At 38.7% G+C, this 26,078-nt stretch overlaps 1 protein-coding gene across 2 annotated transcripts; it reads right to left on the reverse strand.

Moving 5' to 3' along the window:
* Positions 1-1,583: 1,583 nt before the first annotated feature.
* LOC105939726 (CD166 antigen homolog) lies at positions 1,584-24,348 on the reverse strand. 2 transcript variants are annotated; one of them, XM_021308348.2, is made up of 15 exons: positions 24,248-24,348; positions 23,786-23,999; positions 21,464-21,528; positions 20,699-20,786; positions 20,342-20,515; positions 14,860-14,984; positions 13,589-13,721; positions 13,142-13,254; positions 12,920-13,046; positions 11,966-12,087; positions 8,119-8,251; positions 6,492-6,521; positions 5,961-6,072; positions 4,345-4,479; positions 1,584-4,245 (listed from the first exon to the last, which is right to left on the reverse strand). In XM_021308348.2, exons 1-14 carry the CDS (start codon positions 24,326-24,328, stop codon positions 4,377-4,379), a joined length of 1,620 nt encoding a protein of 539 aa, XP_021164023.2. In that variant the 5' UTR covers positions 24,329-24,348; the 3' UTR covers positions 1,584-4,245; positions 4,345-4,376. The 2 variants fall into 2 exon arrangements, with proteins under 2 accessions (XP_021164023.2, XP_012737454.3); XM_012882000.3 differs by lacking the exon at positions 6,492-6,521.
* Positions 24,349-26,078: the final 1,730 nt, after the last annotated feature.

Genomic DNA, 26,078 nt, shown 5'->3' on the forward strand with positions numbered 1-26,078 from the left:
TGACACCATAAATAGCCAATACAGTTACATAAACACATCCATGGATCAGCTGCAAAAAAAGGTAAGAGAGGTAAAAGTGCTGGTTTAGTCACTCTAATTCAGTTGAATTCAATTTTATTTAGATTGCGCCAATTCACAACACATAATCTCAAGTCACTTTACAAAGTCAAATTCAGTCAAATCAGAATCAGAAAAACTTTAATAATGCCAGAGGGAAATTACTGACATTTATGGAATCATATCATAATCAATATTAGTTTATGCTGTGCAATATCAGTGGATTAATACTGATGCTAAAAGTTTGTTTAACAGCCGGTTTTTGTTACAGCTACTGCAACTACAGAAATTGGAGCTACTTCAAGTTTAGGAACTGATTTATGTGTAGACCACTTAACATTTTAAAAGGTTATCAGCAAAATAATGGAAGAGGAAAGAAAACCAATTCAGAAACTCTTCCATAAATGCTCATTTTTTTTACATTTAGCCAGTTTTAATCTATCCTCAGATTTCTGGGGAGATATTAGATCTTTTTACGATAAGTGAATACAGACAGCAGATGATTCTGGTTTGGCTAATTATTTTTGTGCAACTTTGTTTTTTTAAGTGGAACATTTTTTTTACTTTGATGTTGACAGTACTACAATCCAACATTTTCTGCTGTATGCAGCAGTGTAGCAGCATTCTGGGCCCTACGCCCTACTAGGAAAACGATAATAATTGTTAGTTTAACGGCCATTTTGAGAAACTACCAATTTGCCAGCATAATAGAAATAAAAGGCCCAGAATTTACTTAACTTTTTTAATTTGCAGAAAATGACTGTTGTTGGACATACCTTTGAACAAAACAAACAAAACTCTGTAGGAATTAACTCTCCAGTAAATGCACGCTGAATGATTTTTTGCTAAATCTCTGACAAGGTCATCAATTTTTATCTTTTGTATGCAATGAATTAGGTGATTATAAGAGAGACCCTTTTTAAGATTAAATAATTTTATCAGGCATTAAATCTGATTCAAATTCACATTATGGGCCTAAAGTTGGAGCCTTTTCACTGGATCAATCTGCCGCATTTAGTATTAACATCCGATCGTCTGTTGCTTTCAGTTTTTCAGATCACATGATGATGGCGGCTTTGTCATGACACCTAGATCTCAAGGATACCATGTTGGAGTCCAACATGCCATGGTTGACCCGGCAAGGGATAAAATATACACTTTCACATAGCTGCAGCTAATATGAGCTCAGACTGTTGTTGTTGTGCCATTCAAATCTTCTTTTTTTTTTAAAATAAAATATGAATTTTATTTCCCTATTGGCACCTTTTTTAAAGGTGGCATGGCGTGTCAGAGAACATCTTTTATGATTAGTGAAGTAGTCGCTTCACTACTTCACTCAACCAGAGCGAATATCTTTCCGACATGAACTAATTAGAAATTATTTAAAAAAAGCAACAACAAAAAAAATCACCTCAGATTGTAAAGTATAAAATAATAAAATCTAACCTCTGCTATAGTTGTCTCTTTATTTGAAAAGATGATCAGATGAGAACCCCCACAAAAAAATCTGATCAATTCAGCATCCATAACTTTTCCAAATGTACACTTTATTTTAAACAAAAGTACAAAAACAAACATCAGATATTTACAATACTTGCATGGCAATGTTCACTTTCTTTGGTCATTCTTCCAATTTTACGTTTTATTTTTTTCCCCACAAGGTAGGCGGCAAAAGCAGCTGGGAGATCTGAGATTATTACATGCTCGATATATAATTCAACCAGACTCTGAGCAAACTACGGATGAGTTAATCTCTCTTTTTTTTTTTTGTAAAGTCTGCAAGCAATTGAGCGACAGTTTAAATCAAAGATATGTGACGGTAATTTAATATGCCTACCAGGGTCTTTAATTGCGTACAATATAAATAGCATCAAGAAAATTAAATTCACACACTTCACAATTACATCCCGATGTTAAAACACTTTTTTTTTTCTTCCAGTTTTACTAATGCTCTTAAATGGACCAAAGGTCGTGACATGTACAGCTGCGCGTATCTCATTTTATTCTACACAAATTTGAAACATGAAACATGAACCCTAGTGCACATCACAAACTTAAGTAGTTACAGGTAGATTTCGAAAAGAAGGCAAACGTATCATAAAGGCTACTTTGAGACACGCATTCTGTCGACTCTCATTCACAAAGTGATGCCATGGCTACAATCATTCCTCAACACTGATCGAGCACGAACGGATAATATGTGGCTCAAGGTTTTCACAAACTAACATGTCTTCTCAATAACTGCAAGCGGAAAGACATTTTCAAGAGAGATGCGTGACCAGAGACGTTAAGTCCAAACGTGTGTAGCCGAACTAAAGCCAGGAGCTGAGTGGTGCTGTACATTCTCCGAGTTAATCTACCTTCTCGTGTTGTGCTGTGGTTACGCTGGATGCACAGTTCATAAGCAGTAAGAAAAGTAAAAAGGCAACAATGATCAAATCTCCTGGGTAACACACAAATAAAAAACAAGTACATGTTTATTAACAATGCAAAGCTTTGTGACAGATTACCTAGTTCCTGCTTAACATGAAAATAAATTTGGCCATTTTTACTCAATGCCGACAGTAAGAACATACGGTGCCTTGTGAAAGTATCCGAAAGCCTCGAACCTTTTCAGCGTTATTCGGGTTACCACCATGATATCATAAAAAGAAGAAGAAGAAGAAGAAAAAAAGGTGTTAAAAGTTGCTTGCAAATAAGAACCAGGAGAAGCGCGGCGTCCATTTTTTCCTCACACCCCTTTTAATCTCATCATTCAATTTCTCTGAAAGGAGTCATCCCAACGGGATCAACAACGTAAAGTCCGAGTCTAATCCGATACCCCTAGATGAAATCAAGAGCAAGTACTTGCCTCCAGGAGTACCCCGGTTAGAAATCTGCTCCACAGCCCACGCGGTAGAATCTATTAGCCATGCACTCCACAGATGTGGCCTTAATGAAAGAGTATTAAGAAGAAAGCCGTTGTTGAAACAAAGCCAAAGGAAGTCCTCTGTAACGTTTGCCACAAGCCATGCGGGGAACACGGCAGTCATAGGTTCTCCTGTGACGATAATCTTAAACTCTGTCGCATGCAGGAAAAACGCTGCTTGTGGATCTAAAAGAGCCACGAGCGTCATCCTGAAAACACTATCCATCTGGTGAAACATGGTGGTGGCAGTATCATGCTTTTCTCCAAGAAAGGACACCGACACTGGTCAAAGTTGGATGGGAGGTAGACGATGCTAAATGTAGGGCACCTTTAGGTAGAAAGACCACCCTGAATAGACGGCGAGAGCTGCAATGAGATGGTTTAGATAAAAGCGCGTCTGTCTGTTAGAGCGGCCTTGTCAACGTCCACCCCTAAATCACACAGACGATTGTGGAAAGACGTGAATATTGCTGCTCATTCAGCCATTATTTTACAGAGAAGAAACGGCAAAGTCTTGATCTAAGATGGCTTAAGAGCCATGATGATGATTCGATTCTCTGAATTGTTTTTTTGTTAGGAAAAAAAAAACACAAACCATGTGTTTTCATTCTACTCCACAGTCATGACAACTTGACAAAATGTGGGAAAGTTCAAAGGGGTATGGATACTTTCTCAAGGCACTGCACCCTTAGCCCTTCCAGAAATCTGATCATCAGCTTTTTCATCCAATAAATTTACAAAGTGAAATAAATGCACAAACAAACAAACAGATTTACTACTACTACGTTCTGACACTGAAGGCAGAGGTGGTTGGCCTGAGATGGCATGAAACTAAAGAAGCAATGGAATCATCCCTCGGTTCCTGCAACTTCCTCAAGAGCCAGAGACACGAACACAGACTAGCGCAGACCTTTGTACCCTTACAGCAAAGGCGACGGGGTCTACGAGTAACTCAAACATCGCATCAAACTAAGAAACCGAAGAAAGGTCTGCGTGTTCTCACTTTCCAAAATCTCATTCTAAGAAACATGAATCCTAATGGTAGACGAGTGTACACATGTATCAGTAGTGCAGACAACTTATGCGTCACATACAGTATCCATTCTTTTTTTTTTGTTTCTTTTTTTTGTTTTTTTTGGTGGAGGGTGAGGAATGTCTGGATATGCTTTTTGTAAAAGTGTCCCTGAAACCAAATCCAAGCTGTCGTCATCCCAATGTACGTTGTTTAATGTGTCCAAGTACAGAGGTGAAGAGAAATGTGCAAAGGTTCTGCGTCCTCACTGGAAAGAAAACGTGGACAAGGTTAGCTAGAAAAGGAGGATTTTTTTTGTCCTGTTTCATATCGGGACATGAAAAAAAAAATTAGCACAGGTCTCTACCTTTCACTTCACCCTTTCAGGAACGGTTTTGTCTAGACGTCAGCTTTCTGGCTGTTCTCCTCCACCTTTTCCTCCAACTTTTTCTCCTCCTCAGAAGAGCCGTTCTCCTTCTCCCCCGTTTTCCAGCTTCCTTGCCTATAAAGGATTAAAATGCTGTTGTATAACATTGTAGTAATCCTTCTCGTTGCTGTAAAAGTTTCCAAAAAAAAAAAAAAAGCTCTTGGTACGGAGGTGTATTAACTCCATACCATGCACTGCACTGCAGATGTGATTTGGCAGGAGCTGAGACAATCCTAGTGGGAGTAGGTGGTTTTAATGTTGCCTTGGGCAGGATCAGGCGGTCAAAACACCCACCGTAGGTTACCTGTTCAGTTTCTAAACTACTACTTATATGTGCAATGATGGAGAAAACGCTATAAGAACTAGTATTTTGTTTATTCAACCAACTTAAAGTGTTCATAATCTTGTACCTAATTTTGAGCAAGAAGTAAAACGAACAATTTCTCAGAATAATATAAAGCATTTCCTTCAGAACCACAATTTGTGCTACACATGTTTTTTTTTTAACTCCTTTTACCCTTGGGTTTCTGAGAATGATCGTTTAGATTTTTTTTAAGTGGGGTTCTGAATAGGTCATGAGGAGTCGGTATCTCTTCTGCAATAGCTGAACTCGACGTGAAAAGGTATATACTCCTAAACCTAACAGGATGTGCAAGACTTACGACAACAACAGATGCCGCAAGTGTTTTCCATGAGTGAAAATAAGTTTAGTACGTCGCTGGGGAGGAATTTTAGCCCATTCTTAAAGCAGAATTGATCTGATTGAAGTAATGCCACAGAATCTCAGTCAGCATTAAGTGTAAACTTTGACTAGGCCATTTCAAAATCTTTAGAGGTGGGTCTGCTGTTTTTTTTTTTGTTATATTCTTTTTCTGAAAAGGTTTGTTATTTTTAAATCAGATCAAACAGGATACACACACTTACCAAAAAAGTTTGTCTTTTTTTTGTTGAAAATGTGAGCTTGGCCCTTGTGTTCTCTTTAAAGACTTCTTCATTACTTCTTTAGATGTTGTACAGTTTTTGTTAATGATTTCTTGAACTAGTCGTATATGAGGTCTTGGATTACTTTTGTAAAATGCAATGTAAAAATCACAACAGTGTACAAAAAAATTATTTATTTCTGCATGAACTGATGTAAAAATCTTTGAGTCTAAAGTTGTTCAAGATTACTCAGGGTTGCAGAAATTTGCTTTCTTTGTAAACACGACTCTCAGGGGGGCAGGAGGACCAGTCTCTGTTTCTCCACACCAAATTTATTTAAAAATATGGGGAAGCTAATTAGAAGTATTTCTTTTACCTAATATATTTAAGCTTTTGAGATAAATGCCTTTTTATTAGATCTGTAATAGGAAGTAATTTTGTCTGCTTCAAAAACGGAAACCCAATGTTGATGTAAAGTTGGTCTGATGTGCTCATCATTCAAAATGTGGAAGCTATTCAGGAAATTAGTGTCATTGTTTTAATGGGCTTCTGGTAAAAATGACTTAATAAATTATAAAATTGTATGACGGTTGTCATGATAATATATTTAACAAAGGCTTAAGAGGCCTACTTACTTGGATTTCTTCATGTACATCCAGTAAGCCACACCTATAACCACAGCCGCGACGAGGAGACCGACAACAACTCCAACAACCAGTTTGGTTTGGTCATCGTCTTCTGATGGATCTGTAAGACAAACCGGAAAAACCGCTGAGCTGATTACCCACCTTTTTGGGTAAAAATAAATCCCGGATGCATGTAAGAGAATCGAGAAAACAAGAACGTGCATCAAATGCGTTGATGAATGGGCACATCTGCGCTGAGCATGACTGTGAACCATCGATTGGGACTGCTAATGACTGGTATCCATTTAGATTTTATCAGTCAATGGGAATATGAGCAGCGTTGACGTCTTGCCAGGATGCTGGTAGCTCCATTCCTCTTACAGTCTCATTTAAAGCACACAGCCTAACACTGCTTCACTAGTTGTACAGTCAAACGTGATGCAGGGATAGATATTTGATAAAGGGCCTTCTTTCAGTCGGCACTACATAATTCCAACTTTAGGCGTTAGACTCTAGACGTAGAAGACTGCTTCAACTTACCTCGTTTATCCACTCTCACATCCTCAAATACTGAAATCAGATATGAAATAAAATTAACGTCCAACCAAAAAGGGGATAGAGAAAAAAAAAAAATCAAAAAACCAAAACCAGACTTGTCGTCCAGAGAACGTTCTACTCTACTTCTACTCTAGTGTTGCATGCAAAGAGGGAACAGATCAAATCCAGCATCCCAACACGGTGTGAAGAAAATGTGAAAAGCCTTTCCCAAACAGGGATGAGTGATCAATGAAGGGGGGGACAAGATGGTATAACTACTGCACACGTTTAGAATAAATTCATGCATGATTTGGATTGTGATAGCGAAGGGGAGAGTTCAGAGTGTGACACAAAATCAGACAACAAACAACAGTGTACCAACAAACGGAACTATTACTAGATATTATGCCGAAGCTTCCACTTTACATTTATTATAATACATTCCTTTGTAGTTTATTCATTTTCAGTCAAATTCCTTATAAATTAGATCTTCCCGGTAATTAATTAGTAGAGACTCAGTTTCTGAATCACAGAGATTAAGGATTACTCCTGATAAAAGTATCCAGGTGTTGCTGATGTGCAGCCCAGAACAGCCTCCACAAACCACATTTATCAATTTATGATTGTTTATGTCTTCTGCAACAATTATGGTTATAGATGCACCAAGAAATAATTGGTTGAAAGGAATCAGCATATGTTACCCTTGATTGATTCGCCTTTTGAAAACTCAACAGAAAATTTGTGTTATTAATTGCTAAGTTTACCATCTTCAGCATCATTGAGACATTTTAAAAGAATGTCAAAGGAAGCACATAGACATTAGACGCTACAAAAAATTGTATCGGTATTCTTGAATATGTAAACAAATACAAAATGTAGAGAGATATGTTAGTCAGGTGAAGGAGAGACAAACTGCTGGCAGATAACAGGAAGGCTAAAGGGCTTCAGAAAAATAGCTCTGCTTTATCCTTTAGAGCTTTCAGCTTCAGTCTGGCTGAATGTGGGCATTTTTGGAGTGGTTTCAGTGTTAAGGTGAGGATCCCCATTCTCTAGGGAATACGCCAGGTGAATTTTAGTAACGCTAGCCACACTAATCATCATGTTAAGAAGCAAAAGACTGCTTCCTTTTTAAATAATTGACGACTGTTACCAACAGGAAAGCTTAACAATATTTATTATACCCTCTAGCTCATCAGGTCAAAGTAGAACAAAAAATCTAAGATCAAAAATCACGAAATTATTATTATGATTAGGGCACCTCTAATTATGATAAACAGTATAGTATTTGAAAGTATTTTATACAAAATTTGATTAGTGGTAATAAATGCAATTTCACCATCTGGGTTTCATGATCTAATGCAGGGTTACACGTGCTACGGTAAGGTATATAATACTGAATAGGTGAACACACCTGACCACTCATAACAAAATATACATTTTATTTTTACTTGATTAAATATTCTACCATCAATTGTTATATGAACATGCAGACATAAAGAGTTAGTGAATAAAAAAAATAAAAAACATTAAGAAAGAAGTTCTCCCAGAGTTTTTTTTTTTGTTTTTTTTTCTGGGGCAAAAATACAAAGAGGTGAGAAATAAAAGGATCATGCAAACGCTTTTTACTTACGAGAAGACACATTTATAACTCTGGTGTCAATGCCAAAATTATTGGACACTGTACAAGTTACACTCAGGTTGGCAGAGGGCACCACTGCGATCTTATGCGTTATTGTGCCATTGTCGAAGGATTTCTCATCAATCTGAACAACGAGAGAGAGAATACAAACAGGTTAGGACTCACATATCAACCGTTGCCACTAGGTGGCAATGCTTCACAGATACAAACCTCTTCATGACAAAGGAACGCCTGTGGGACACAAAGACTCCCAAATCTCAGAGGAAAACCCCAGACACAAAGACAAACTGCCAACACCCCTTTCATGTCCTCTCCAAACAAAACAGGGCGCAGCATTTATTATGAAGCGCCTAACGAGCCTGGGTCCAAGTCCAGCATTATTCTATCATTGTTTAGACTTAAAGTGTTACACCGAGGAAAAAGAGGCATTACTTTAACTGTTCTAAGAGACAAAACCTTTACAGTCTATAAATTATTGCGCACAGCTTCAGGTTGTTAAGGTGTTTTTGTTTTTTTTGTGTGTGTGGTAAAAGAGCTGAAAAGAATCCCGCACACAGCCTGAGGTTCATCTGTATTTCACACTGCTTCTCTGAGAGACTCACCCATCAGCGTGCATGCAGGTGGACCACAGGAACAAAGGAGGGGAAAAAAAAAGTATTTATAGTGGTCTGCTGCAAAATGCAGAGTTTAAGCCTCGGGGAAAATAAAATGAAAAAAAAAAAAAGTTCTTTCAAAACACCTGGAATAACCGCAGAAGAATGTTCAGACCAGATCAGACGTGTTGCAGCTCGGGGACACAGTGTGATTCAACTTTAATGTAGCTGGCATGATGTCTTCTCTCACTCAGCAATACATGCTGAGTACTGATTGCAGCTATCCCTGCGTTTAGAAACCTCTCCGCGCCTCAGCAGATCCATCGTTTGTTCAAAAAGAAAGCGCGATCGCAGACCTAAAAGCGGATATGGGTATTTTTTTTTTCTAATTGCTTCGGGTCCTTCGCCGTATTTACTTCTCGGAGATTCTTTGGTGTAGCTGCTGCGGTGGGAAGAGGTCACCTGGATGTTTACTGCGATACGAACAATTTGCCTTCTGACATGAAAGGCCTCTATCGGAATGGATTGCTATGACGACCGCGATTGATTCAGAAAGAACATATTAAAGCTTTAATGGCAAAAAAAAGAAACACTAAAAGCCTTCTTCACATTGAATGTCTTGAAAACCTTGTTTCAAACTCAAGGTCAAAAACACGGGGAACTTGAAGAATGTATGGGATGTTACTTTGTTAAAGAAGATGCCTGCCCTTGCAGGTTAGTTAAAAACAATATAATCGGTATTTCTACGTTGACAACCTTAAACGTGATGCCCAGCAGAATAACATAAAAGCAGGTTTATGAGTGGTTAATTAAAGATAGTGCAAAGAAACTAGTGCAAATCTTTGGTGCAACCTGGTATTTCATTTCTATAACTTGAAAAAAGTTACAAATTGACATTAAAAACCTAAAAAGGACCAAAACGTTTTTTTTAATTGACATGGGATGAATTCTAGTATGAACTTATACAGAGTTTTTTTTTTTTTTTAAGTTGCAGTTTTGAAACATGTTGCTACAGTTTTAAGTCATTAAACCCAGTTGCTGTATGACCTGATTACTGTTATATCTTATCACCCCGGTGCTCTTTTGTACGCCGGGTCATCAACGTGAACTGGCGCGTTATCAGCAAAGACCGGGCGCTGTTTCTTCTCAACCAGAGCTCAGTTTAAATGTGGCGGAGATTGAACATGACTTCGGTCGTTCCTTCTGGCTGAAGGTCAGTTTTTTCAAATATGGCCTTAACGTCGTATCTGAGGAATGTTGTTAGGGATAACGTGACATTCACTGAACCGAGTAAAACCTCTTGCTTTCCCTCTCGCTGCCCAACCATGAAGAAGAAGAAGAAAAAATGGTGGGCACTGAAAAAAAAAAAACACAACAACGAGCCCCTTTCTTGAGAGAGGGGTTAGTCTGCCTCCCAATGGATCCGATTAAATGCTACACATGAAACTACAAACACTTTTTTGCTTAAAAAACACATAAACTGTTGTAAAAAAAAAAAAAGAAGCTGTTCAGTGAGTGCTTCCTACAGCTTGTAAAGCCCATCTGCTGTCCCGGTTATCACGCGTGTGGTCTGTTAGACGTCTCGTCTGTGGATTGCAACTTCAGACTTTGCAGTGACAATCTACACCGAGCAGCACTCAACTCAAAAAGCAAAGCTTCCGCTGCCACTTTGCATTCTGCCCCACAATAAATTGAATTAACTAATGGCATCTGTCCATTTAGGAAATCATACAGCAGAGTGTATGGGAAACATCATAGAGTGTTTTGAAGCCTGGAAGATAACACTAATTGATGCACGTTTTAAGTTTTACGACAAAGAATGAACTAATGATAAACTAGCAGGGACAACACTGATTTACATTGGCTTTTTATATTATACCCTCTGTGCTACTCACTACTCCTTTTTCCTCACTGCAATGCTTTTATTGCAATAGCATAATCTTAATGTGAAAATTAATCTTTGATAATTCAGTCTTTAGTTTGAGCATATTTATTCAGTTGGGGAAAAAAAAGGCTACAGTTAAGAATAATTGTTTTCAATAAAATCACTGGTGCTAAACCTGGCCAAAATGGTTGTGTATTTCCTCTTTAGTTCATCCAGAGAACTTTTTAATGCTTTTCTCATCAGGTTACCCCACATGTTTTCTGTGGTTTTTCCCTTCTGCTGACTGGCAGGTTGATTTTTTTTGTGCCCAGCGAACCATTAATGTGTTGATTTGGCCAAACCTTTGGGATTGTTATTAATTGATTAAATGATTACCGATGCCAAATGAAAACGTCGATCCATATCGTCATTTTTAATTAACAGCTTTATTTTGAAATTCAGGCATGGGGCTATAGTGAGCTGGTGATCTATTATTTTAAAATTGGAAAAATACTGTTTTTGATATAAATGCCTGATACCTACATGAGCTTAGAAATAAAATTATCAAATCATATTTGTTTTTGTTTTTATGTTAGTTGATATCAATGTAAATGATAGTGTTAGATGGGCAGATAATACCGCATCATAACAATCCAATCGATCAGAAATCGTAACAGACTTTGCTATGTCAGAAAATATCATATCACCATTCAAACATATTGATAAAACATCATATTGTGACTCTTGAAAGAGCCAGTGACGACCCATTTTCTGGTTTTCTGTCACAGATCACCACATTTTTATGTAGCATAGTCCTAGGATTTAGAAGAGTAGAAACCGTGCACTCTAGCATGTTTCTTAGCGCCTTTGGAAGAGGACCCAGGCCCACAGCATCACAGATCCTCCACCTTACCTAACAGTGGCAATGATGTGTAGGACAGAATACCCATACGGTATTCATTCATTGTTTCTTAGCAAACTATTTCATCTTTTTAACACTGTATTTATTTCCTCCTGCTGAACGAATATCGTCAAAGAAAAGGTTGGATTCCTGTAAAAGTTTTATCATGGGATAATCCAAATGCAATAAAACATAAATTCATTTTAAGGCACTTAAACGTTTTTTACCAAGAGTGCCAAAAAAAATGTGAACGGCAGAAGAATACATAATCACTAAGACTAAATGTATGTACGCTTATAGAACATATTAGACATATGACCCCAAAATAATGGCAAAAATTATGCAGCCCTGAATGTCATGCAATCCTGATGAGGAGGATAAGCTTTCCGTAGGTGTGTGTGTGTGTATGTGTGTGTGAGTGTGTGTGTGTGTGTGTGTGTGTGTGTGTGTGTGTGTGTGTGTGTGTGTGTGTGTGCATACCAAAGTGCCATTGATGTTCCAGGAAACAGCTGGCTTTGGGGAACCTTCGGCCTCACAAATTAAGACTTTACGCTGGCCGTCTTTGTCATGCAGTTTAAGCAGGTTTCTGATAACCGGAGCACCTGCAAAGGCACGGAACACTTCAGACACACCTGAAGCAGAAAATGATGTGTCACAGTTGCATTTCATTCGTTGGCAAAATTTGATGGAATAGTAGTTTTGAGAAGAACCCATGTTTGCCACCACACCAGGTTCATTGAATGCTAGATCCTCCTGTGTTTCTTGTTTTTAGCAATAGAAACCAAGCACTTTATGAACTTCTCAACACAACTGGTTACACTGATTTGAATTTATGGGCATTTGAGTAAAGCTGAATACAAAGGCAGATTTTTTTTTACTTATTTTTTTTTTAAGTTGCTGAGTTAAAGGTCTAAAAGTAGTGCATGCATCATCTTGTACTTCCCAATCATGCTCATGCTTATTGTTGCAACCAGTACTTAAAATCCCAATAAACTATATTGAAATTTGAGGTTGCAACGTGACAAAATGTGAAAAAGCTCCAGGGGCATAAAACTTTGCAATTTCTTAGCTGCTCTAAGCTGCTAAGAAATTGCATAACAACGTGGCTATTCCAGAGGAAGAAACACATGTTTAGGATGTTTTACCTCTGCAGAAAAAAAAATAATGTAAAAACTAGTTATGGAAGTAAATAGATATTTGGATTTTTGAGGATTACCTGACAGTTTTGCTTGCTTTGGTTTTTGAATCGATTCAATCACAATTTAATTAATTTTTCAACCTCAGAGATGCTCAAAATTCTTTTACTTCATTCTTTAGTGGTGAGCTGTTCAAACAGGCAGTTGGCTGGAGCTCAGTTTGTTTCTGTTTGCACACGAGGGAAGTAGAAAGCTCCTCTGCCAACTCTGAGCAACAAAGCGGCTCCTTAAACCTCACCTTGGACAATCAGATGAAAAGACGCCTCTCTGCGGAGGGTGCCCATCGTCACGACCAATTCATACAAACCGGCGTCTGAGTAGGCAAGCTTGGTGTTCTTGGGCTCTTTGTTCATTTTAACACCTCCCTGCATCAAACAAATAAAAACATTGCCACTTTCAATAACGAGCACAAACATTTCATAATCGATTTAAGCTCCGCTCTAAAGAAGATTGCTTTTACCTTTGTCCAGGAGACCGTTGGTTTTGCAGACGAATCAATGTCGAGAGTTAGATTCAAAGAATCGCCTGCGCGTCTGATGACCGTGTTATTTAGGTTTAATTTGACGTCTAGGACTAAAGCAGACAGGAGATGGAAAAGACAGTTCAGAGGTTAGTTAAGGGCTGAAACCTTTCTGCCGTTACGTAACCGCACAACTTTGCACTTGGCTCAGACAGAGCCTATTAGGAGCTGTGCGGCTGACACACAACACTCGCCTCTGCAAATCACAAGAGGGCGATCTGGCAAAGAGAGATATTAGGGCTTCTCTTTTCTCAAACAAACACCTTCCGATCTCATTGTAACAACAAAGTCTGCAGCCAGAGAAGGAAATTACAGTGATAATGATGCAGGCGTATGACCAAACTGCAGTTTTTTTTTAAAAGGAAGTGAAAAACAAAACATCCTTACAGCTGACTGTGATGTTCTTGGTTGCTTCCATCGAGGGGTCATCAATTAGAGAGCATTTGTATTCTCCGCTGTTGTTGCGCGAGGCGTTTATGATGGTGTAAGTGTTTGCGTTTTCCACCTTCACCACATCTCCCTGCAAAAAGCGGATAACCAGGCAGGCACAGGCGTCTCAGTTAGTTTGCGGTGTTGTAAAAACGTACTTGCTCCCTAACAGTCGCTTTCTGTTTTTACCTTTTGAAACAATCTAAATGTTTCATGTCATCAAAAAGACACAACAGACAAAGATAACTCGGGTAAAACTCAGTTTTCAAATGGTCATTTCATTTTTAAAGTGAAATAAACCATCCAAACCAACCTTGCCCTAATCAAAAGAGTAATCACTCTGGACTGCTACGGTCTGGACTGGTTTGCTCGAAAACCTTGAAATGTGGCTAAGTATTAAAAAGTTCTGTCAAGAAGAGTGAATTAAATTTCTCCACATTTATAGAATTTCCAACTATCTCAAACAGCTGATGGCAGTTGTTGCCTCAAAGGTTGGTCCCAGGGCCCAGTTACTTTTTCCACATAGGACCTGGTTGGTTTGCATCACTTTCATTCCTTGATCAAATAAATCAACATTTGAAAAGTTGGTTTTGAATAAACTCAAGTTATTTTTGTTTCTTAGAAAAATCCTTGATGATCTAATGATAATGTAGGACAGATTACTGGATCAATGAGTGCTTCTGTGCTTTTTTGTCTCTCTTGTTGTGTCTCTGCTCTGTCTTCTGTAACCCCAGTCGGTCGAGGCAGATGACCGTTCATACTGAGCCCGGTTCTGCTGGAGGTTTTTCCTTCCCGTTAATGGGTGGTTTTTCTTCCCACTGTCGCTTCATGCTTGCTCAGTATGAGGGATTGCAGCAAAGCCATGTACAATGCAGACGACTCTCCCTGTGGCTCTACGGTTCCCCAGGAGTGAATGCTGCTTGTCGGGACTTTGACGCAATCAACTGGTTTCCTTATATAGGACATTTTTGACCAATCTGTATAATCTGACCCAATCTGTATAATATGATTGAACTTGACTTTGTAAAGTGCCTTGAGATGACATGTTTCATGATTTGGCGCTATATAAATAAAATTTAATTAAATTGAATTGAATCTGAAACATGTAAGGGTGACAAAAACAAGACAGAGAAAAGTCTGCAAAAGTAAAATTTTCACGGCACTGTGCACATGTCATTGAACTTCTCTAAAAAGCGTACAGAAGAAGGCCTTTATGGATGTTCGGGTACCTTAAGGTCAAAATTAAAGCTGGAAGGAGGAGGGTTTCCATCTGCCACGCACTTCAGAGTTATGTCGTTTCCCTCTGCGGGTGACTCCGTGGGGAGGACCTGAAGGACGATGTTCTCTGTGGAGTCTGCGCAGAAGAGCAAGGGGACACGTGTCAGACAGCGTCAGGTTTCCCACACCGAGTCAGACGCCCCGCCTTACGTGTCGCTGTTGGTTATGACCGCGCTTAAAATGCAGCGGAGGAAACGGCTGAATTGCCATCTTCATCGGAGGCGCTCAAGCAAACAATCCTTTTAAAGCTCAGTGTTTCTGCTCCACCTGAAGCAAACTCTTTCAAGAGTTTCTTCTTAAAAAAAAAAAATGGCTCCGGCACTAACAAACTTCACTTTGGACTAGAAGTGAGCAGGGGACTTCAATATTTGTTGCCTACAACAAAAATCTCAAAAACAACCTTTCAGAGCCCAGCATGTTTTTAAAAAAAAAAAAAAATGTTTTTAGCTTTTATGATCAGCTGCTTTGACTTGAAGCAAAATAACGAAAAAAAAATAAAAATGAAAATGCTTCAACCAGCAACAGCTGCAGACAGTGTTTGTCGATTCTCTGACGGGTCAGAGGCTGTTTTTATGCAGCTCATTATCTACTGAATAGACAGACGAGTGCACTATAAATGATCCAGTACATCAGTTAATAACTTAACTTGCACAGGAAGTGGGCATCTTGGCTAAGATACAGCCTATAAAGGAAATATTAAGCTACCACCCTATATTTTTAACTCTGTATATTCATGACCTCTTTTCTTAACTCTATATGATTGTTTGCATTTCCATAGGCAGGGACTGATTACCGGTTTTAAAATGTATTACACACACACACACACACACACGCATACCTGACATTTCTTTTCCCCCAATTCGAATGGCTTTGCCGGATTGTAGATTTCATGAAAACAAACTGCCTTTCAGAGATGATTTTTTTTTTTTTTTGAGGCAGTGACTATTTTTATAACCTTGCTCATTTGTTATTGCCTGTTTATGTGAAAAGCTGTCACCAGATAACCTAACCTGAGAATCCATCAATAAGGTTTGCCCAACTGGGTCAGAGAGAGGACTTATCATCCTTTTCTTGGTTTGTTTGCATTGTATGTTATTTTATCTATTCTGTGTAAGCTCCTGCAAGACAGTTTTATTTTCCTCCAAACACACTGTGGGGGGACACCTACTGCTTAACCCCAAGTTTATCCAGGGTAGCTTCTCTGTTTTCTCACCGAGAACACGGTCCCAGCATGATCCAAATATCGGAACCACTCGGCCGCTTTGACACACGTGCAAGAAGAAACAGCTGCCTTCACAGGTAGACATAAATTGTCCTATAGGTAGCAATTCAGGCCTACCTTTCATGCTAGCCGATAGCAATTTGTACCAAGATGTCTCTGTCAGCCAAGCTGAGAGACAGTGGGTCACAACTGCACACCTGCCGGTTCGTTTGGCTCCATTTCAAGGCAAGCAAGTGTTGTTTTGTTGTGACGTGGCTGTGCTGGTGCTCACGAAGTTGGATGATTTCTAAAGGTTCAGAATGTTGGAGAGCCTCTTTTTCCCACATTTAGAGATTAGAATCTATTCAGTTAGGTGTCTGAGAAAAACTAACACTTTATTCTTGAACATCATTAGGTTCTTAATTAGTTCTGGTGCTGTTAATTTATGCATTGCTCAGTCAGCTCAAACTGCCTCTTTCGTTAGTGGCTGGTACGTTAATTATTGTTGTATTCGTTTATGTTTAAGCCTTTACATCTGGTTAGTTTGTGTTTATCTTGTTTAAATAACAATCAGTGGATAGATTATTCATAAATTTAATTATTGAGTGTTAGCAGCAGTTGTTACTTCTCGCTGCCGGTCAGCTGGCTGAAAGAAGCTGCTGCACTTTACCCATGCATGCATGCAAAAAAAAACAAAAAAAAAAAACAAACTGTTTTGAAACATTTCCAGATATGAAAAATATAAAAAGCTGTGCAGAAAAAAAACCCCTCAAGAAGCGACACATGCGTCACTCTCGCTAAGGTAACACCGTTTAAAATCACAGTTAGCAAGCTGTCGTATGTATGTCTGATAAGCTCCTGGTGCTATAATTGTCAAACAGGAGCATGACAATAAGGTAGGCGTAATAATCTGAAATATAACCATTAATCGTACTACTAAATATAACAATTGTTAAATTCATATTTGGTGTAAGATTCATATTAATTAAAAATCCAATTAAAATCCAAGTAAATTAATACATTGGAAAACTTGATTATAAAAGTAATAATGAGTAATAGTGCATTAGATGTTGCTCTTCTGTTTCAAAGATAAACAATTAGATCATATTATATATATTTGATATAAATACAGTGGAACGGCCATATTTATATGTTTACTCAAGGTTATCCTACTGTGAGAGTCTTAAACCGACCCATGTCTGCATGGATGTCACCAAAAGTCTGCCGTCAATTTTAAAACAGCAATTAGGACGAAAACATCATCAAAAATTAATTTTCATTTTCAGATATTTGTTTATAGGGATTAATGATCTCCTTGAGCGTTATAATTAATGATCTGCCCAATCCAAATCAAACTTGACATTTTCATCTGGTGCAACACAGAGGTTGTTGTTTTCCTTAGAGAAAGAGATTTGGAAATGGTAACAAGCAAAAGGTGAGAGGGAGACAGATGCTAGAAGCTTGAAGAGGTCGACATCTGGTGAGCCGGGCTACCCTTGAGGGTAAGCAGCACTTACAGAAGGTCCACAGCAGCAAATTAACACGGAAAAGCCTCCCGAACTTTTTCTGACCAAAGGTGAATGGTGTGACCTTCGATCCTTGCCTTCTTTCTTTTGTTTTTCTCTGCTTTCTAAAATCTCTACACGAGAACTTAAAGCTGACAGACAACCAACAGATTAGGGGCTAAATAAGTAAAATCTTTGATGGTAAAACAAAAGTTAAACCTTTTGTAGTACCTTCACATGTCATATGGAAACAGGAAAGTTTCAGAAAAGCAAGGCCCCCTGTAGCCCCTGAATTTTTCAAGCATAAACTTCAGTATACTGAGTTGGGATTTTTTTGTGCTAGACCGACCAAAAGTAGTGCATCACTGTGAAGAGTGAAAACATAGATGGCTTTTAAGTTATTTTGCAGATAAAATTCTGAAATGTGTAGCGTGCATTAGCATACACAAATATTAGATCAGCCTCGTCACTCTCGTTTCCCTTATATAAAATAAGGCAACAAATTCCATTTAGAAGTCACCTAATTAGTAAATACAGTCCAAATTTAATGTAATTTAATTACAGTATAAATACAGCTGTTCTGTGAAGGTGTCGGGTCTGTATTTGAGAACATTAGTGAGCAAACAGGATCATAAAGACCAACAAACACAGCATACGGGTTGAGAATAAAGCTGCGGAGAAGCTTAAATAAAAGTTAGGTCATAAAACAATATTCTTAGTGTGAGCATGTTACCGAGCGCTGTCCATCATCTGAAAATGGAAAGAGTATGGAACCATTTCATATCTTCTCAGACGGTGCAATCTGTCTGAACTGACAGGCCAGGCATGGAGAACATCAATCAGAAAAGCATCCAAGAGGCTGATTGTAACTACAGAGCAGTTGCAGAGATCCACAACTCAGGTGTAAGAATGTGCTGATAGGACAATGATAAGTCACCCACTTCACGAATCTGGTCTTTGGGGAAGAGTAGCAAGAGGAAAAGCACAGTTGAAAGGCAGTGAGACCAAAACTGAATTCATGGAGCTTTAAGTGAAACACTATGTGTGATGAAAACCTAACACTGCACGCCCCTGAACGCACCATCCCCTGGTGAAACATGGTGGTGGCAGCAGTATGACGTCTTTTCTTCAGCAGGAATAAGAGGGATTTTTTTAATTTATAGGAAGATGAATGGGGCTAAATATATGATAATCCTGAAGAAAATGTTTTAAAATAGGGGCAGAAGTTCACCTTCAAGTAGAACTATGACTCCTTAAAACATGCAGCCAGAGTACAATGGTCTAGATCACGCCCTATTTGTTGTAAAAAAGCCCAGTCAAAGTAGGTCAGTGGTCTGAAACCTGCCTTTCCACAGCAACTCTTGAGTTGATTTCAGTTCCAAGAATGGAACTGAAATCAGCCGTGTTTTTAAACATTAAAAAGTCTCAACAGATATTCCATGTTTTCTTGCAATATCTGCATAGACCTTCAATGACTTTCCATGTTAACTCTGCAAGGTTTATTTTAATGTTCTACATAGTCTAAAACCTGAAAATCAAACAAAGAATGCAATTCTTTTAACCATAACACAAGAAAATGTATATATAGCAGGTATTTTAAAAAGTTAAGCAGTCTTTTTTAAAGAAATATTTAGGTTTTGCCGTTCTAGATCAATTTTACTTTTATAAGGCGTGAGTGACAAAATAGCTCTTTGGATTGTAAAGGTCGCAGACCCCTGGTTTAGACCTAAATCAAATTCAGCATATGTGGCAGCACATGAAAAGGACTTTTTACAGATGATTTCCATCCATTCTGGTTAAATCTGAGTGAATTTTGCAAAGAACGATGGGCAGAAATGACAGTCTGTAGATGTACAAAGAGTATGGAACCATTTCAGAGACAGAGACACACACCCAAAAATGTGTCTCTGAAATTCCAGTTAAAACTGATTCTAGTATAGGCTTGATTAAAAAAAAGCAAGTAATACAATGTTTTCATTGTAAATTAATAGAAATCAATATAGTATATACAGTTGGTTCAGCTTTACACAGGGAACACTGAGCAAAAGCATGAAACATTCCTCATAGCCTGTAACCGATCTTGTTGTATCTAAAGATAAACTGAAGAAGTTTGATTATTTATATTTTCTATATTTTAGTTAATATATTTAGCGTTATTTATATTTTTGACTGTACTGTACATGCCATTTTTTATTTATATTTATATTGTCTTTCCTCCTTTCATCATATAGTTTCCTTATTTCTCCAGCCTCTAGAATTATTTGAATTTAATAATTAATATTTTTTCTTAATAGAAGTGTGGAAGTTTTTATTTTTTAAAGAGTTTGTCTGCCTTTAAAATGCTCTGTTAAGCTCCTTTCAGTGACAAATGCTCTACCAGTTAAGGTTGACTGGCTCATCGCAACGTAATGTACATAAAAGCACGAGTGCAACCATTAAAAAAAAATTATTATTCAGCTAAAGGGCCAAGGTTTGTTTTCCATCGTGCTATTTCTGTGACACTTCATTAAAGGAATTGGTGTGAATCTTACACCAAATCTGTGAAAAAAAGCCTTCATTGACATCTCGCCCGACTTCGCATTACATATGCAGTCATTCTCAAGGTGTCCTGCGCATAACAAATAAAATCAACCGTCCTCAGTGTGGGTTATTGATTTTCTGTAGCATTTGGTTGTGACTACAACATTTTATGTCCAATCAACACTCAGCGTCTCCGGCGTGACTTACAGGTGATGGTGAAGGTCTCAGGGGGGGACACAAGGTTATTGGCCTTTGGGTGCTCGGCCTTGCAGCTGAACTGGGCGCCTGTGTCTTCCTTCTCCGCGGAATAATGCAGCGTGGATAACGCGTTCAACAGTTCAGTCTCAGGCTGTTTGACCACAGTGTCGTTGATCAAAATCCCTGCACACAAACCAAAAAAAAAAAAAAAAAAAAGGGAGAAAAACAGCACCAATCAAAACACCGTACACACAGCCTGACAGCAGAGAAGCAAACGTCGGAAATATATGGCGACATCATGAAATATTTATAAATATCACATTTTGCTATCATTTCTAGCCATGCAACAGGGTGAGGAATACGCACGGTTTCCATCAGACAACAGGGGTTTGTTGTTCTTCAGCCATATGATGTTTGCAGCTGGACTAGCGTTCTTGGCAACACATGTTCCCAGCTGTGGAATACATCAGAAATGTTTCCAGTAAATCAAGCAAATAAATTATTTAAAATGGAATTCAACAACAAAGAAATGAGAAAACCTTGCAAAAGTATTTACACCCTTTAAACTTAAGAGCTTTTTATGTGACAGACCAAAACAGTAATGTGCCGTTATAGTCCCGTGTCAATTATTCATTTCCTTTTATTTCCCAATCAAGCACTTCAATAAAAAATAAATCAACGTCTGCGGTTATAATATGACCAAATGTGAAAAATCACAAGGGGTATGGATATTTTTAAGAGCCACTGTAGTCATACAACTCCTCCGAAAACCCAACAGTTTCTTCATGTTTTTTAAATTACCAAACATATTAGCTTTTTTTTTTTTTTAATGCCTCCACAGAATTTGAGAAGTAAAATACTTTTCCACGCAGCAGACCATGAAATGCCCGAAGCGTTTCTAAAGCCCATCCAATCCTCTGAGTATTCTAATTGCTGTAGGGAAGGAGGGGTTCTGCTCTTCACTAATTTATGAGAATCACTTCAAAGAACTCATTACTGTAGCAACATTCATGGGCTCTCCTATAGGTCCCGAGATAGCACAGCACGAATCAGGGACTTCCCTTGATGAGTAACAGCTTAAAATACTGTAGGTATAAGCAACAATTATCATAAAAAAAAAAAAAACTCCACCTTTGTGCGTTTGCCAATCTCCAGCGCTTCTGCTTTCTCGGTTATTAAAGGAGCTTCAGGCGACTCTGTAATAAACAACAGAAAAAAACAACAACATTTGTGTTAATGAAAAGGGTGTTAGTGGAGACACAACTGTTGCTGCCGTCAGTCATAGTGGCACCTTAAAGGGGCTGTATTATGCTTTCCTTCAGAGCTGTTAAAGAGCTGTTTGTGCATGGGAAGTCTGCAGGGTTACAAAGCTTTAAGTCCAAAACAAATGAAGTTATCCTGTCCCACAGGACACCCTGCTTCTGAACTGTCTGGAACACCTTATCCTTGGCGTGCCGTTTCTTCACAGAGGAACCTCGCGTTATGCAACATTTGCGTTACGCCAACTTCATGGTCAATTAGACCAGATAATGAATACAGGTGCAGCTTAATAAATTCGATTGTCATAGAGATGTTGATTTATCTAGCCGGGCTAAAGAAGATGCCTGTTCACCGAGTGCTGTAACCACGCGCATAAATGGCGAATTCAATGGAGGGAAAAGGGTGATAGGAAAAGGTGCACAATCAAGAGTTTGGAGAATCACGTTGCATTGATTCTGGGAAGCCACTCTCGGACATGAGACAATGCCCGAAGCTTACCTGGGCCACAAAGAAACAGGACTGGATTTTTTTTTTTTTTTAGAATAGAAAACATTTGACATTTTATTCGTAAGTCACAGTATCAGAGTTTGGAGGAAGATTAGAGCTGCTTGAAGTCCAGAGTGAAATTTCCACAGTCAGTGATGACTTGGGGAATCGTGTTATCTGCTGGTGTTGGTTCACTGTTTGATCAAATCCAAAACCACCACCAATGAGCATCCCTGTATCCGGCCAATGCTGCTTCCCTCTCTTAACGAGTTTCGTGGAGATGCTGACTTCATTTTCCAGCAGGACCTGGAACCTGCCCACCTTTCGAAAAAGTACCAGGTAGAGTTGTGACGTTCACAGAGGAACCAAAAATCCACTGATCTCACAAACGATACTTTTACTGTGGTTACCTTTGCCCACATTAGGACAGAGTAAATCTAACAAACAATTTTACTTTTGCTGAGGTTCCACATAGATGCATACAAACTACTTTTTTGCTACTCCACTGAGAGAGAAAGAGAACAGAGTGATGGTACACAGCAGAGTACGTTTGCCTTCCCTTTTTGATATGTAAATATTAAATAACGTCATTTAGGACTGCACCATATATCACAAACCTATTGTTATCTCATGATGCCTATTGCAAAGGACTGCCTAAACTGTAGGGAGTGTTAGCTAATGATTAAAGTGTTCAGGCTCTATGCCTATAATATATTCCGAGACGAAACAGCATCCGTTGGTCAGAAGCAATGGTGAATTTGTTTAGGTTGAAATATTAAGTTAAATTCCCCCAGTAGCTGCAGGAAATACTTATTATCTGATGTTTATGCTTGTGATAAACCCATTTTTATTGTTTGTTCGTTTATCACACGCCATTTTTTTTGACTCACCAATTGCAATTATTGCAGGGTTGCAATATTGTGCAGCCCTAATGTCATCTGATCTGCCAAGTGCGAACTAAGGGGGGGTGGCGGTGACAAATTCACAAATCACTAATCCGAGCTAAAGAAAAGCACAGCAAAAACCCCGGACGCGCTTTTTTGATGACAAAATAGTAACTGTCATCATTTCTCCCCATGATTATGTCCGACGTGAAATGAGATACTCTAGGCTGCCTTCTTGAAAATATGTAAATAAAAACAAGCTGGTACTTTGAAATAAACAAGAGCAATCCTCTAAAGCCATTAAAGCCCATCTCTAGTGGCAGCACCTGGTTTAATGACCATAGTATTGTATTCTTCCTCTTGACCTTACTGTCGAGAGGAAGAAGAGAGACACCAGAGCCAACAATGCAGATGAGCTGAAGGTCACAATTAAAGCGACCCGGGTTTCCTTAACACTTCTGTAGAGCCACAGGCTGATCGCCTCTATGCCAGGCGGCATTGATGCATTAATTCATGCAAATGGGGACTCACACAATAATGAGTGTATAAACTCTACAGTACATACACATGCAGACATTTCAGCATAAGAGTTTTTTTATTTGTGTTATGTAATAAGAATTTTTGCTCTTTATTGCAAGTAATCCTGAATTTCTCCACTATGGGACAATAAAGGATCATATTTTATGCAATAATATAGTCTCAGATTTTTGGTTTGCATTAGTTAACTGAATCATTTTTCAATGACATTCTACTTTAATAAAAGCACACTTTTAAAACAGTTTAAGAAGACCCTTTAAAACAAAAGCACAATGTCTGTACTCACTCTGGATGACCAGCTTCACTGAGTGTTCGTAAATTGTTTTAACAACCACCATGCAGATGAAGGTGTGCTGGTCGGTCAGTTTGGCATCAGAGAGCAAGAGGCTCAAGTTGGCCCCTAAGCTGACACGGCCCTTGAATTTATCTGTAGCGGTGATCACAACCTCGTCGCCTTTATTCTTGCTCAGCAGTTCTCCACGCACAGTCGGCTCTTTGTCCTGAAGACAAGAGAAGAGTGCACTTGTTACTTGTCCGTCACACATGTCTTCCAACTGCAATAAAAGCATGCACAATGTCTAGCCCCCATTGCCTCATTTATTATTCAGAGTCATATGAAGGTGGCAGATGTATGCTTTAAGTCATACCCCCCTTCCCCCCCCCCCAGACTGGGTGTGGTTCAGACATGATAAATGGGTGTCAGACGGATGTCACTGTTGTGAATCCATTGACCTCCACCGTGACTTACATATTTCCATTGAGTTATCGCGATGTCTTCGACTTTAGTGTCGCCGATGTTGCAAGGAATCTCCACAGTTTCCCCGTACATGCCGATAACGGTTTTAAAACCTGTGAATGAAAAATAACAATGACAAAAACATATTTTTTAGTCAGTGGTAGGCACACTGTATGCAACCGCCAAGCCTGCTTACAGGGGGGGCAAATGGGTCCATTGTCCCGGGCCCAGGACAGAGGGGGGGCCCGAAACTGACACTCTGACCATGAAAATACAGGCAAAGTAATTTTTCTGAAAACATTTGTGTGAAAAAAATTTAATATTACAGTAACTAAATATATACATATAATCTGCATTAGGTATATGTAATATGCATTCTTTAAATAAGGGACCATTAGAACTTCCCCCACCCCAACATAAAATGGTTTTACCATTAGGACGGCTGGCTGGCTGCAACTTTGAAAGTTCGTTTCGCTGCAAACTAAGAATGTCCGGCGCACAGAGATGAAAAGAGGAGCGAAAAAGAGAAGGTGACACCAAAGGCTTGAGGGATTTTATGAGTATATATTTTTTAAAAACTGTGGATGAGTCAGGAACAGGTCTAGGAACGGAAATGCAGAGGAAGGGAAGCCCATCCAGAGCCAGGTAAGAAGCAACGCGTTTATCAATGTGATTTTAATGTATAGCATCCGCTGGCTAGTGTAAGGGGGGAAAAACACCTTTTCTTTTACAGAAATACTTGAGCTTAGCGCCAAAAGAGCAGATTCAGAGGGTCTAACCACATTTATGAAGTGAAGTCATCTACGACTTGTTTGGAGGACAAAAACAATATTTCTGTAAACAGCAGGTTATTGAATAAAATAAAAGGCATATGAGAATGAAGTATACAATTAAGTTGACTTTTTTTGGTGTGTATGTGAGTGAATATTAGTTATAAAATAAGTAGTTTTCAACATCAGTATGATGCTTAAAAAGGTAGTCAAATGAAGCACAGAAGGTGTAAAAAGCTATTGATCTTTAAACTAAAATACAGATTAGTAAGGTAAGACTTCTAAACAGAAATTTCTTCTAAATTGGCTAATAGCGGCCTCTCACCAATGGTTTGATCTTCTTGTTAGCTAACTGTCTTTACAACACCAGCCGCTATTTCTGTCAGCCCTGATAAGAACATGCAAAAAGGGAGTTCAGCATGGAGGAGGACTTGGACCATTACTATTTGCTTCATATTTGCTATTATTAGGAGAAACCATTAAATAGCAAAAGACGCAGATATTTCTAAGAAGATAATATTAGTGGCAAATTAATACACGATCTGTACCAGCAGGGGGAACACTTGATGGAGCATCTTCAGATATTCTTTACAATTTTCTAAGCTCACACTGCATATTACACTACTAGCTAGAGGGACTGCACAGAAAAAGGTAAAGAAAAAGAAGCAAAAACATCATCTAGCGGCTATTACTTTTTGCTGCTATTTTCGGGACTATATGTCACAGTTTTTTTCATAGTTTGGCCGGGGGTGCGACTTATACTCTGGAGCGACTTATGTGTGAAATTATTACACATTTTTACCGGTATATCATTACACCTGTTATTTTCACACCAAACCGCAAGGAGGGCGCTCTAGGCCTGTGTTGAATCAGACGTAAGCGACGTAGAAGCGGAAGTGCTTCTACCTCTGGAGTTAACGGAGTTATTTGAAAGTGACACAGAGGATGAAGATTTCACTGGATTTTAGTTATTTGGAGTGACACGGGCGCTTTGGTTAACTTCTTCGCATGTTATTTATGCTATAGTTATCTGAATAGCTTTTAATATGTTAACATACCAGGCATGTTCTCAG

The sequence above is a fragment of the Fundulus heteroclitus genome, chromosome 18 (genome assembly GCF_011125445.2).
Source record: "Fundulus heteroclitus isolate FHET01 chromosome 18, MU-UCD_Fhet_4.1, whole genome shotgun sequence".
NCBI lineage: Eukaryota > Metazoa > Chordata > Actinopteri > Cyprinodontiformes > Fundulidae > Fundulus > Fundulus heteroclitus.

Bases quoted from the DNA above. Each gene is read 5' to 3' on its own strand.
- LOC105939726 (XM_021308348.2), bottom strand. From the start codon at position 24,328: ATGTACGGGGAAACTGTGGAGATTCCTTGCAACATCGGCGACACTAAA. The intron at 12,088-12,919 runs GTGAGGTTTAAG...GTGCCTTTGCAG, and splicing joins TTTTCATCTGATTGTCCAAG to GTGCTCCGGTTATCAGAAAC. The intron at 6,522-8,118 runs GTAAGTAAAAAG...ATCTGATTTCAG, and splicing joins AGTTATAAATGTGTCTTCTC to TATTTGAGGATGTGAGAGTG.